Source organism: Lissotriton vulgaris, chromosome 4_1 (genome assembly GCF_964263255.1).
Source record: "Lissotriton vulgaris chromosome 4_1, aLisVul1.2, whole genome shotgun sequence".
Taxonomy (NCBI): Eukaryota; Metazoa; Chordata; class Amphibia; order Caudata; family Salamandridae; genus Lissotriton; species Lissotriton vulgaris.
The window spans coordinates 677971739-677986655 of record NC_141691.1 but is presented as its reverse complement, the minus strand read 5'-3'; the positions used below and the strand labels follow the sequence as shown (position 1 = coordinate 677986655).

The window sequence follows — 14917 nt, the reverse complement described above, 5'->3', positions numbered from 1 at the left end:
TTTACTCTTAATGCTGATTTAATAAAAGCCAATCATCATTCCAAAGTGTTATTAAATGATACAAGGTCACTCTAAACACCCTACTAATATTCATTTTTGGTATAATTTCTATTGGTATATTGGTATACAATACAGAATGATACAAGAAAACAGTTACATATCCATAACACCCCAGATCCCACCACCCCGCTCCCCCCTTGCTCTACTACAGTAGTTGCTTATGATCATTTATGGAGCTTAAGCTGGGTTAAAGTAGGAGAAGTAGCAAGAGACATCCCCCCGGAGAATCCAACCAAACTCAGGAATCACAGTCACACACACACCAGAGGCACTCTCTAATAGAAGCAATGTTCATATCAACCACACCGGCACACTTGCCTAGGAAGGCCTAGCTTTGGGAGGCTCAAATAAGTCCGCAAGCATAGTGGCACAGTTGGGAGCTAGTTTGTTATCCATCCAGCATTTACGCATGCGTCTCTCTTCAGCCACTGTCCACTGGGACGGAGACAGCCAATGAATAGCCACTCTGCGTTTGGCAAGGATAAATCCCAATACCAGAAATCTCCTACTTATGCCCTTCGTCTTATGCATCGGGATCAGGCCTAACAGGCATTGTCTGGATTCACGAGCGACCACCCATCCCGTGGCCATGTTAAACCTGCCAACTATGGTCCGCCAGTATGTTCCACGTTCAGGGCATCCCCACATCATGTTGAGAAAGTCAGCTCCCTCACCAAACACCGGGGAGAGGTAGACTCCCTGCCCGGATAAATGGTTGCAACGTGACGGGAGTACGGTATACTTGATGGATAACTTTGTAATAAATTAATTGTAACCTAGCATTAGCAGTGGCTGTGTGTACCCCTGCGTGCAAGCTCTCCCACTCCTTGTCTGTAATCTGTTCCCCCATTGCCTCTTACAGTATGCCCATTACCGACAGTTAGAACAGTGAGACATCCTCTCTGAGTGTCCTATAGATAATGGAGATCAATTTACAGCACACAGCCATATCGAGTAAAGTGACTAATGTGTGAGACTCTTTGGGGACCTACGGGAGTGAGGGTCATATCTCGCGAGCTGTGGCCACCATCTTAGCAAACTGTAGAAATTGCCCCTGCCCCAGATTAAAAGGTTCCACTGCATCCTGTAGTGTAATGAGACTGTCATATGGGTACAGGTTTTGAAGAGTGTTACAACCCACTTCCCGCAATCGATCCATCGCTATTGTGTGAGCTATTTGACTGAAAAGCCGCAGAGACCATATAGGCATGTCGGTGCGTAAGGAGCACACCACAACACCCGACAGACCGCTCCCTCCCAAGCTTTACACACCTGTCTCATCACATGACATGGGGACCGAGTAAGGAGCTCTTCCTCCCAATATCAGAAGTTCGGGTAAGGGCATTGCGCCAACAGTGCCGCAAAGCAAACGCTTTTCCCCTCGTCCAACCAATGTACGGCACGTTGGAGCTGCATGGCAAGATAGTATAGTGCTAAATAGGGTAGTTACAACTCACCCTGCCGCTAGGGCTGCTTCAGAGTTGCCAGACTGGCCCTCTTCCTACCAGTCAACAATGGTTCAATCCAGTTTGATGAAATATTTCTTAGTATGTCAAACAATGAGCCTTGAAAAACGTAGAGATACCGAGATAGCAGTTGCACCCAGTTGATAACTGTCTCCCCAACTCCCACCTGTCCCAGGAATTCCCACGTTAGGGAATCGAATGCCAGCTCAATGTCAAGCAGTGCCAGGGCGTATGAATCATCGCGTGAACCGGCACGTGCCTGAACAGGGTCAGCATTCTCAAATTACAGAGAGTATTTCTGCAGGGGAGGAAACCACACAGGCCCTCATGGACCAGGGATGGCAGGTGGCCCAGCAACCTGTTCGCTAGGAGCTTGCTAAGTGTTTTAACATCAACATTTAGCATCGAGAGGGGGTGGTAAGAGGAGATCTCTTTAACATCCTTTTTTTTGCAGATTTACATAGTGCAAACTCGACCCTAAGGTATTGGAGTGCTTCACATGAGCACCAGTTACATTACACAAGGACACTTTCATTTTTTTTGGTAGGCACGACTAGATTAAGTGATTTGCCCAGATTCACAAGATGTGGAGTCGACCCCGAGGCTCGAACCTTGGTTTCCCAGCTCCAACGCATGCGGTCTAGCCGTGAGACCACATCCTCTTATCTCTTTCATAGAGTCAGGCATTTGTACCCTTGTAAATAACACCTGAAACACCACCAGCAGAGGATCTGCAAAGAAGCCCACCCTCCTCTGATAGAACTCAGCAGGCAGCCCACCTCCCCCCACCCAAGAGCTTTTTCCTTAGAGAGGGCGCGTCTAGTTTTGACCCTCCCAATATTATACAACTAGGACTTTCAACCTACATAAAAATGGAAATGACATTGCAGAGCTAAACAACAGCACATTGAAAATATGAATACCATACAGCTCTGCTAGCACAGACATCAACTTTGAATATTGAAACATTTTATGTGCGCTCTTCGGCAGCAGGCAGTGAGCTTGTAATGGTTACAGCTAAAACAAGCCTTGCTACAGAACAGGGTACATTTCGACTGTATCATCTAGAGAGGAAACATACTATATAAATGAAAACATGAACACAGTGCACTGTGCAACTTTTAAAAGCTACGTTTTCAGTGCAATCCGGCTAAGGTGCAATAAATAAATGGTGTGGCCTATTCATGCCAAGGTAAACACAATATGATGAATCTAACAATGCATTTATACTATTTGCGACCCATCTATGTCAATTTAAACATACAATTTTATGAATTCTAATTTTTCAGTCTCACTTCCTGAGGATTCCCTTCATTATTAAAGATGGCTGCTGCAGCAGCTTTTACGTTGGTGACGCGGTAGTGTTACAAACGAGACCTGTCTACTTGTGATGCTAGAATGCACAGCACATGCCACCACCAAGTTGGTTTTCATACTCTTTTGAGCACTCGGATTCCCAGCACACAGTTGTGTGCATTAATCATTCAGCAGCATGTAAATGTCCTTCCGCCCTCCTGTGTGCTGACAAGTGAGTAGGACTGTTATGCCTCCTGATACCTGTCAAACGGGGACTACATTTTCATGATTATGCATGAAGCTGGCAGCATCAGACTCCTTGTGCAATCCCAGTGCTGCTCTTTGAGAGCAGCGCAGGGATTGGCTTGAGCAGGCTGCAAAGGCGCTCCACTCGGGACAGGGGGTCTGTGCTGTTTCTCCAGCCCAGCTGTTCAATAAAGTGAGGTTAGAGAAACCTAAGTGCGCATGTATGTTTAGCCGCCGTCTCAGGCCGGCCAAACGCACATATGCACTTAGAAGTGCACATAGCATTCCTCCCCCCCCATGCCCCATTTCGCCCCTCCTTACAGCGCTGGTTCCGAGCCGGTAAATGAAAAATAAAACGATGAAAAGTAAAACGATGTTAGAACATCGTTTTATTTTTCACCTATTGGCTCTAAACCAGTGGGGCGACGCTCCTCCGCCATTGCAGAGGAGCCGCCCCTGCCAGGCCTGAACATCTTCTGACACAGGCGAGGTCCATGCGGCATCGATGCTTCTGCCGGTTCACTGAGTGTGCGCCAGGCAGAGCGTGTGCCTTTGTGAGTGGAGGGTAAGTGGTGAGTCTGTGTGTGATAGCAGGGGGACACCTATGCCTGAGTGCTGGGTGAGGTGTTTCTGTCAGAGTCCAGGGTCAAAGGGGTGTCTCTCAGAGTGCCTGGAGAGGAATGTGTCTTCCTGAGTGCAGGTAGTGAGTTGTGCTTATCTGAGTGCAGGATGAGAGGTATACTGGTGGGAACACAGAGGGAGAGGTGTGCCATCGAATGAGGGGTGTCTCTCTCTGAGCTCACAGTGAGAGAGCTGCATGTGTAACAGAAGAGCTAAGTGTGCATTTCTCAGCATAGAGTGACAGTGGCGCCTGTGTGTGAGCAGAATGAGAGGTGTGGCTGTCTGAAAGTAGGGCGCGAGGTGTGCTTGTGTGAGCGCAGTGTGAGAGATGTGTCTATGTAAGTGAGCAGTGTGCCAATGTCATGGAACGGGTATTGAGATGCCTGTATGAGTGCGCTGTGAGAGTTGTGCCAACAGGACTGGCTTTAATGCGCTTGCACAGGCATGCACAAAGGCCCTTTCCATGTGATAGCATATTAAAGGCATTACTATTGGCTTTACTAATGTTTGCTTTGAATGCCCCTTTTACAGAAGCACTCTGTGGATGGCAATCAGACTATTTCATAAGCATTTCTCACAGGCTATTCATCTTCGGTCAGGAACAGGCTGCATTACATAAAAAGTGGTGCTGCTGGGCAGATAGCAGGCTTCTGCACAGGCAGTGCTGTACTCTCTGTTACAGTACCCAGTGAGTGACAAGCAGTATACTGGACTACTGAGAACTTCTTCACTAGCTGAGCACTCCACCTGGAACCATCAGTGAAAATAGAGTTATCAATAAGACTCATGAGGATGGGGCCTGCACATGAAAATGAGCCACTATCTTCATATAGTGTCAGTGCTGAAACAGTATTATGGACCTAGGGAAGACCAAACTTCATGTCACAAATAACACCGGCATACTGGTATTATGCTAACCTGCCTTATTGACAGTGAAACAACTAAGATAATATTAAGACCACTCTGTCCTGAAGAAGACCACAAGAACCCTTTTTTGTTTTATCGAATCGGAGGTCAAAACGACATGCTGGCAAGTCGAGGAGGAATCGGAACTTTATAAGGCAAATAAATAGTAGAAAGAACCTCTGCATTCCTCTATTAAGTAGCTACTTGTGCTCCCCCTTTCCTTTGCGGGGACCTAGACTGATTGCAGGTGTCAACCATTAAGACTTGTGCGACATTCTAACACAAGGGGCATCTCCTCCATCCATGAAACAAATTGTTGTATATAAACCCAAGTAGTGAATCTAAATCTTTGAATTAGATATTGCTTTTTCATGTAATTTCTTTCAGACTGGCTTTTTCGAATGTGTGCCTTTATTCAGTGATGGGAGATTTTTTCAACCCATAACGAAAGATGGTGATACATTTGAACATTATAATTAAATCATTTTACGCTGTCTCACTGTCCTTTAAATATCTGTTGAAGTTAAGAGACTCAGTGTGACTCACTTAAATGAGAAAGAAAACATTTTCCTTGAATAGTTCTTTAAAGAAATTCATAAAATATTTATTGCTGGCAAAGGAACTTCTTACATTCATTTAGCTTCTGAGAACAATGCACTCCATGGATTGCAATGACAGTATAGTCTAGGAGGTGGAATAATACACCTGAGGGACAAGAATATGACATCAATAAGGAAAAATTCGAAGAAGGATGACCCAAAGCATCTTTATTTATATATATTTTTTTAGAAAGATTAGAAAATATCCGGCAAAAGGCTGGAGCTGTCTGTAGCCAAGCCTAAACCGGCAGTGTGGAAATAACCAGCAGTGTTCTAAAGGGTGTGTAAAGATTTGCCTTTAATGGGAAACTTTGCTTATCTGCCTGAAGGAGTGGTTTGCCTCTCTTGTATATTTGTTTCTCAGTTTATATTATATTCCCTCTAGTTCACAGTGAGCTCAAAAATGCCTTGCTATTGATTTACAAATCACGCGTGTCAATAAAACTGCACAGCTGTGCCAAGGTTACAGAAACTCAAAGAGGAAAGAAACCCTGAGGAAAGATAAATCAAGATCAGCTATATTTAGCAAAGACTTGTCATCTCGATCCCCTCCTCTCTTTTATTATTAAATGGTCTGGCATTTAAAACCAGTGGCTGAGGGCAAAGAGCTGGTATCCACTGGAAATCAGGTGCTGAGTTTACAGCAGGATATTTCTGCAGCAAATACCTGGGAGCCTTAGAGGAAGAGCTGTTGTGCGGATGCTAAAGAGAGCTGCATTAAGAGTTCCCTCTGTAATATTTCAGCTTCCTGATTCATGTTCACGGTTTAGTATGGACACAGTGAATACAGCTATACCAGTGGCAGCTCCTCTGTTAAGGCGGAGGAGTGTCGCCCCACTACTTTGCAGCAGTGAAAGAAAGGAAAAACAAAATGATGATAACTTGATGTTATTATTGTTGTATTTTGTCCTGCTGAGGCAGCAGGGGAGCAGGGCTGCTCTGCTCACAGAGCAGCACGGGGGAGGAGTGGTGGGTACACTGAAGTGCGCATGGCGCTTTGGGCGGCTATGCGCAATTCACATGTTCTGCACCCAGGCTCATTACAGCCTGGGTGTAGAACATGCCCAGGCCACTCCCCATCTGCGCGCTAAACTACGGTTCTCAGACCAATCACAACAATGCATTGCAGCGTTGTGTTTGGCTTAAGGGAGCGTGGCAGCTTCCTGTTCGGCAGACGCGGGGGAGAGACGACTTGGGGGAGAGTGGCGAGGAGGCAAGTGTCTTTTTTACACCCCATTCCCCCTCGACCCACCACCCCAGATCCATGCCAGCTGCCACTGGCTTATACACCTGGTAAGAGTCCACTTTTGTGCCATAATTTGGGTGACAACTTTCTCCTTGGTCTGAGCTAGAAATAGTGCTAAAAATGGAAAATATTTACTTTGGAAGTTATGAATTAAGGGTGGAAGGAGAAAAGAAGGAGAAAAGAAAATGGAGTCAACTGAGGCAGAGTAATCAGGGTTGGGCCTTATGACAAGAAGACTTTGCTTTTATTTACAAACTGTGCCTCAAAAAGAAATTTGGTAACAATGAAAAAAGGACTTAGTGAACCAGCTCTTGGTTCCTTAAGCGGTCACAGAATGCATTTCAAGCTAGCTTAGGGGTAAAGGTACCTGCTGCAGAGATGTATGCGGGTCTAATAAGCGTCAGGACATAATACTGGTGAAATAACTCTTAGTTAATGCATTCGATTGAGAGATCTGTGTGTCCTTTAAAGTCACATGGGCCGATTCACAGAACTAATCTAAGACAAAATCCTAAATTTACTACTCTCATTGATGGTAATAACCTTAAAATAGATCTGAGGATTAATGTGTCTGCTGCAGAGCAGAGGCTCCAAATGTAGATCACGGATTTATATTTTATAAGGGCTTAGTGGGTTAATGCGTTTGTAGATGAGATCCTTGTGTCATCATCAGGTTGCAAGTTACAAACTTGATAAAAACAGATGAGTTCGTTTTGCACTTGCTTCAAACAGCTCCATGTAACGCGCCAGGCATTTATTCGAAATCTTGCAGATCTTTGCTCAATCTTTCATCATTCTAAAGTTAATAATATAGATTCCAATGAGAAGTAATGAAGATTTATTACCTGACGTCCACTAATTCAGTTTGTATGTTAGGCTACAAAAAATGAGTTTATGAGCGTGCTTATAAATACAGGCACACAGAAAGACATACCAGTTATTTCTAAAGGACATGCATAGGTCTGCATATCTTTCATAGAGCCAGAGCCTGAGAAAATTTTTAAAATCTGTTTATCTCTTAGCAACTTGTGAAGTTACATTTCACAGGTGTTTCATTGTTTTTATTGATGGGCTGCTAAGTGGAGTAATTAACCCCTTGGCCGCGGCGGTAATTCCGCCGCGGCGCTGGGGGTGTTGCGCTGCGCCACCATTCTTGTGATGGAACCACTCCTACACGAGCCACGGGCGTGCTGTGCTCATGACAGAGTGGTTCCGTCATGGCCCCGCCCGCTCATCAATCTAGCCTCGCAGGTGCGGAATTGATGCAGCGGGGGAAGAGCGCCCGCGGCGTGACGGAACCACTCCGTCATGAGCACAGCACGCCCGTGGCTCGTGACGGAGTGGTTCCGTCACAAGCACGGAACGGGTTAATCTGTAAAAGAATAAGTGCCAGGGCCCTCATCAGGAGGTCACTTCCGCCTGCACTGCCCATTGCCACTTTCAAAGCTGCCAACTACAGTAACAGTACAACTACTAACCATCACACTCCTACAGTTGTGACAATTTTGACTATGCCAGGCCCTCAAAGCTATAAGAATGGCTTTGGCAGCATGTATTAATCATTTTCAACGCATATTTAATTAATAAAGAACTGTTGTTGTGCTAATTTTTAAATAAGATAAACAGTGCCACCATATGGCAGACTCTCATAAGTACGGGTGTTGACAATTAAGTGCCGATGCCGAGCACCGGAAACCACCAGCTCAAATTAAGCACTGGCTGAGTAGCAACCAAGTGTACTGTTCCTACTGTGATGTGTTTGATCTGCAACAGTTTTCATCCAGGAAACCAAAAAAGAAATTAGATGAGTCACAAGATGAGGCATATGACATTGGAAGAGAACTCTCTGATTTCCTGGGTGCAAACCAAGTGTGTGAGAACCAATGCATGTGAATCGGTGCGCAGCACCAGGTACAAATGGGAATGCTAACAGAAGCCAGCCTGGAACACAGTTCTGGTTTAATAAAGTCTTCCATAAGCAGAAACCAGTCAGCTTCAGAACTGGGAGGAAAAGAAACAGAAGACAGACACAATACCTTTGAAGGGAGTAACTAAGCCCGAGCATCTGCCCCTCAACACTTTACCATTTTGCCCAAATTAACATGGAAACATTCTTATAATGAAAATTGCTTGTTTTATATAGTTTTGACACTATACTGTGCTACACAAAAATTGGAGTTAAAAAAATGGAGGAAGTACTATTGTTTAACAGGTCCGAAATGTGGATAGCATGAGCCCTTACCTCAATCACAAGACAAATACTTTAGGTCTGGAAAACATCTCATATGCCCTCCAGTGAGAATTTCTAAGGACATCTGATACCACTTTCTAAAATTGATAAGGTTCAGCATTGTAATACAAATATGTGTTTTCAGTTGCTGGCATGCTATAATATATACAATTGTTAGGTTTTTTTTAGTGTCTATGTCAGTCTTGTCTTCTTGTTTCTTCTCCCTAGGTGTCTTTTAGTAAGCAAATTATTTTTCTTACACAAATCTCAAAATAAATTGCCCAAACAGAGAGGAGACTATCCATTGAAGGAGGTGGCCTGCCTGTTTATACTCAATGCGATGACGCTTCTGGATTTACTGTCTCTTCCAATATTGGAGGCGCTTGTTCGACTGCATAGTGGGAGAAAATGGACAGCGTCCATGCCAACAGTAATGACACTTCTCTGTCTAATCAACACCCTGTTAAAGAGACAAAAGGTGGTGCTACTAAAAGGAAAGAGGCAGAGAGTTCCAAAGGTGCTAGTTCCAAGCGGGATGTTGTGGCTGATGGGGCTGACTTGTATCTTCTTGGTGAACTTTGCTCTAGATTTGAGTCTATTTTAAGACTGCAACTTGAGCCATTGTCAGATTGCTTAGGCTCACTCGAATCAGGTCTGGCCAAATTGGCTGAATGTAAGGAATCTTGTGAGCCAATTATTGATCCTTGTGCAATAGACTCTGCCACGATTATCTCTGAAAATGTATCTATTGAAGCCCCTATTGGTCTTTGGGCAACAGTAAATACTAACCTTAACTTACCAGTCTCAGTTTATCAGCCTCTGCTCGCTGCCTCTAGTTCCCCTTGTCCCCTCCCGCTCAATCAATCTTGTCAAACTAATCTGCTCCCTGCTCCACAATCAAATAGGTTGTTACACCCCAGACAGTGTCTCAGAGCAAGCGACATGCCCAGAGGATGGCTACTCTAAATCTGCCCCCTGAGCCTGCCCTGTTGTCCTAATTCTGGCCAACGTGCCTAGGCTCAAACTGGTGCAAGAGGAATCAAATGATCAGTTGATACTCAAGGTACTGTATTGGTTAAGTAAACATATGGGTCTTAATCCCTCGCTATCTTCTTAAATACTTATGGCTCAAAGCGTTGACTGGTTTTGGCCATATCTGAAAGTACTGTTTGGTGAATGCGTAGTTATTAAATTTAGGGCCCCAGAAACTGTATGCAGCCTCTTACCCAATTTCAGCATTTCCCTTTCTGGTTACAATCAAATACTCCCTCTTCCATTGGGATATTTGTATTAACCCCCTTCGGTTTTGTTGCCATATATTCCCGACCCAAGTCTTGTCCCTAATTTATGATCAAAAATGGTACATTCCAGTCCGGGGCTTGCTGGTCTACCTCTTAACAATAGATATGCAGCCTTAGATGGTACGGCTCACTGTGATTGACTCACAGATGATCCTGGTAGTAGACCAATGCATAGATTACATGGAGACTACTTGTAAGGCGGACTTTTGTATTATGGCTAGTAATGATGTCTTAGTTAAAACATTCAAAAATAATTCCCTTTCAGTTGCGTGGGCCGGCCCCAGTTGTACATAGGGAATAATATGGATACAACATCTAAGGGTCACTTTAACGATTATAACTTTTTGTCATGGAATATTGCAGGGATCTATAGTAAGCTGGTACTGAAAGACTGTGTGGTCATGATCAAGCAGTTTGACTTTGTCATTTCGAAAGAGACATGGTCCCTTTCCACACTTGTTATTCCATACCTGCTACTCCTTCTTCATTGGGACACTCTAAAGGGGGTCTTTCAATTTGGGTTAAATTATGAGTCAAAGCTAAAATAGTCCCCCTGGATTGAAACTGTTCAGCAAATCAAGTGTTGGAGTTGGTGGGATCACATGACTTTATGTTGTTTATTGTAAATTTTTATAATGATTTCTCTAGCTCCAATAATAGGAAACTTCGATCATTATTTAGTATTGTTGATAAACGTTTGTCTGAATTCAATTCTCAGCAGTCTGAATGTAATATTATAATTTGCAGTGATTTAATGTTCAACTTGCCTGTCTACCATTTAGTAGTAGTTTTTGTTTGACCCATTATTACAGGTGCTCTGTGACATACATTCCTGATAGTAGAGGTGTACAATTAGGACACTATCTTCTAGCCCGTGACTTTGTTAATATACACAAATCAGTGTAAGACATGGAACCCCGTGTTCCAACATTTCACGGTAGAGGCTGTAAATCAACAATTGATTACGTGTCTGTAACCCATAGGTTGATTCAATGCCTAGTTAAATGTGATACATTACATTCAAGTTTTACCGACCACCACCCTTTAACTGCAAAGCTTACTTTCCCAATAGAAATAGATGGAGGGCCGATGCGAGCCGTAGTGCAACCTTGGCCCAGAAACAATGGACTTCGGTTAGTCTGGCACTTACCCAACTCTATCAAATTTTTGGATTGTTAAATTAAATACAAATATCTTTTTAATATGTTTATCTGAGATATCTGTGGAGGAGAATGTATGTTATCAGTTTAAAGTCCTATGCAACTTAATACATGACTCTCAAGCCGGCTGCAAGATCGATTTCCAGACCCACTTCCTGGTTTTATAGTGCTTCCTCTTTTGTGAATAGGACTCTGAGGAGAATCCTGTCTTCTTCTCCTAGAAATTCAATTGTAGTAACCCAGTCGAGGGCACTCTATCAAGAGGCTCTGAGGAAAAGGAAGCACGAAATCCAAAAGGTTAACAGCGAGCGCCTTAAGAATTCATCTGAATTCTAAAATCTACACTATCCCTAATGAGCAGCCATATTCCCTGAGACCAGTGGGCACTATACTTTAACAACATATACTGTAGAACTCTTGCTGGTTCGACCCTGATAATATACTACACACAAATAACTGTATCAACAGATGCCACTTTTCTGTGGATGAGCGGGTTATTGCTCTTAATAACAGCTCAGCTCTTAAATGTCCATTGAAAATTTTAAGTGTAGAGTGGATCGTTGGGATCCGCTGCTTACCAATGTATTTAATTACCTTGTCTTAACAGACCTGCCTCTAACTTGGTCCAGCTCTATTATTGTCCCAGTCTTTAAAAAAAGCAGTTATATTTAACAGGCTAAGAGACTGGTGCAATAAAAATCATGTTTTAACTTCTTGTCACTTTGAGTTTAAATAAAGATTAGGTTCAATGGAGCAGCGCCTTGGTTAGATATTGAGGTTTCTTGTTTGCAGAGTATACACCCTGTCCAAGCAAGAGCTATAATCCTAGATAGACAACCGGGCTTAACATAAGAGGCGATGTGTAAAGTATTTCTGCACACTTTAGTTACAGTAACACAGTGAAAACACAAAAGACTACACACCAGTTTAGAAACATAGAGAATATTTATCTGAGTAAAAAAAGACCAAAGCACTAATATCCAATCAGTAAAACTCTTTACTAAATACATATAAATATATATTTATTGTTGAAACATTTTATGTAAGTGGATTAATATTTTAAACTTTAATCTCAAAGTTCTTTTTTTTTAAATAAATGAAACTTTTATAAAAAAAACAAGTAAAAACGATCTAAATTAATTAAATACATAGCTTTTAAAACAGCTACTGTGTATTAAATAGAAATTACATTTTTAGTGAGGGTGGGAATTAATTTTGATTCTTGTTTAAAACTTAATATTTATAAATTAAATTAATATATTTAAGCTAATTAATTATTCAATACATATTTATTTTATGATTTAACATGCTATAACATTTAGCTTTAAGTTAAAAATTATTTTGATTAATGAATTTATATTTATGCATTCCACTAAAGTATTTTAAATATTGTTTTCTTAAAAATTTTAAACTTTAATGATTTTCCATATTTTTGCCATAGAGGGGTCCTCACCAGGGTAGTGGAGACCCCCATATACAAATGCAAATTTACTAGTAATAACTTTGCACTCATGTATCCTGTTGTAGGAGAGTCCTCACTCTGAGCTCAGCATCTAGGGGTAAATCTATGCTAGGAAATGTTGAATAACAACAAGGTCTAGAATTATGCCTACGTACATTAGTATATATACATGGGTATATTTCCCTTTGTGAATGCTCCCCGTATTGTTTAATTATTGCATCTTCACTATTAATAGTAATAGTGACTATTGTAAACTACAACTCACATCGCAACGTGCGCATGCCCTCCAACCAGATAGTTAGAAAGGAGATGTGTTGCCCCCCCAATCACTAAGGGTGTGCATGAGGGCACACGCACACTTACAAAGCAGGTCTCGCTGCTCACTCACCTGTCCCGAAGGCTATGTTCAAAGGTACAGTGACAGGGAACCAGGAAGTGTGGCTTAAGTGGCACAGGCTGCCTCTAACTGCGCCATGGTAAACCAATCATGTCTTCAACGAGTGGTGAAATCATGAATCCATGACAAGGGATTGTATCTAATGATTTGACAGCCATATATGTCTGAGGAGAATATGCAGGTGATGTTTAACATAGCGTCCCATGAAATATCGTTTGCTTCTAACCACTGCAATTCAGATTTTTACAATCTAACTTCTTTACAGTGCCTTGCTCGCGCTACTGTCAACTCTTGTTAATGTCTAAAAAAATATAAATGTCCACAATTGTGCAGCTGTGTTATGCTTTTTCTGAGGAGTTGCCAAAAATCTTAGCAATCATATTTACCATGTGTAAATCACTGCAAAGTACAAATAACATAGCTTTGACGCCTTGTCATGGGTTGTTAGCGCTATATAAAGGCAATTACAATACAATGCAATATGAACACTAATGACCCGAGCATACCAACAGTCTTGTCATTTCACCTACCTCCCTTCTACAGTCGCTGTATTTTCAGTACCAGATGGCAAAGTTACTGTCACCTCCACCTTCCTATTCAGCATATTCTCTTTCACTTCCTCGGGAGTCTGGTCTCCTGCCATCCTGGCATCTATGCTTGATTTCCGTTCCTCTTGGCTCTTGCGGGAAGCAGGTGGGACAGGTGGCGGGGGTGCACGGGCCTTCATCCTTCTACTGTAAAGAGAAAGGGGAGCATGTCAGTGTACCTGTTAGGAAACATATCATGCTAGTGAATTCTGTTTGAAATCACATATTTCACTACCCAACAGTTTGCTAAGAAGAGTACCAGTGTAAGTGCTTGATTACATGGACATGAAGGGAAATGGGAGACCTTTAATGTGGGATTAGAGGACAAACAAAATGAGGCAAGTTTTAAACCAATTAAACAAGTGATGGCCCCATCTATTTTTAAAACGTTTTCAATAAACCCCTGGGTAGATATCTTTAATAGTATATCAATGTATAGGGATGAGCATATGTTAACTGAAATCACAACATTTTATGTCTAAAGAATCACAATCTAAGATGCACCACTACCTTAAGTCAGTGGTCCTGTCTCCCTTCCCTGATTATATTAATTTAATTCTATTAAAAGAACAGCTTTTCTATAGAAATCGTGTAAGACATTAGATTACAGGCCCTTCTTAAGCAGCAAACATAATTCTTCTCAAAATGAAGTCAGAAGCAAACTCTATTTCAGTCACAGATTCTGCTTAATCTATTATCAGAGATGGGCACCTTGTGGGAAAAGGCAATGCTGAGCGAGAAATGTGTTTGAAATAAAATGCTCGTCATGAAACAGCAGTTTAAAAATAATATACACTTGCTCGCACATAAATGTGCAAAAGAAAATCTAAACTTTTTTGCAAATGTATAAGCAGCGTGCATATTGCTTTGCTTTCTGGGTTGAATAGATTAAGAAATAAATGTATCTGATACTAAATCCTCCCAAGTGGCTTCAAAAGCACCCACCAGCCTCACTTACATAAGTGCGATGGCCACTTTCATACATAAAACTACCACTACCATCAAAGCTCTAGTCACATTCCACCTGCATTTATATGCTTCTCTCTTTCACCAGCCCTCCGCACAACTTTCCACCTCACCATTCGACCCAAGGCTGTTACAAGAATTCCTTTGAAGACTTTTCCCAACTCAGGACCATTTTCGACTTCAATAACATATAGCTTGCAGCGTTCAAACCCTTAAGTGCCTCACACATAAAATATTTGAGGAGATTTCTTACTCAATCTCATCTCCCAAGCTAATCCATAACCTTTGTAAGAACCTCAGCACCAGCCTCTCTTTCCTGCCAAACACTTTTATCCATAGACAGGATAAATCACCTCTCCATACACTGTTGCAAA

At 42.2% G+C, this 14917-nt stretch overlaps 1 protein-coding gene across 1 annotated transcript in view; it reads right to left on the bottom strand.

Moving 5' to 3' along the window:
- Positions 1–14917, bottom strand: part of COBL (cordon-bleu WH2 repeat protein) — a 955089-nt gene that overhangs the window by 590453 nt on the left and 349719 nt on the right. Inside the window, exon 3 of the mRNA XM_086964957.1 lies at positions 13521–13724. Coding sequence (XP_086821083.1) covers positions 13521–13724 — 204 coding nt within the window. The remainder of the gene's footprint in view (positions 1–13520; positions 13725–14917) is intronic.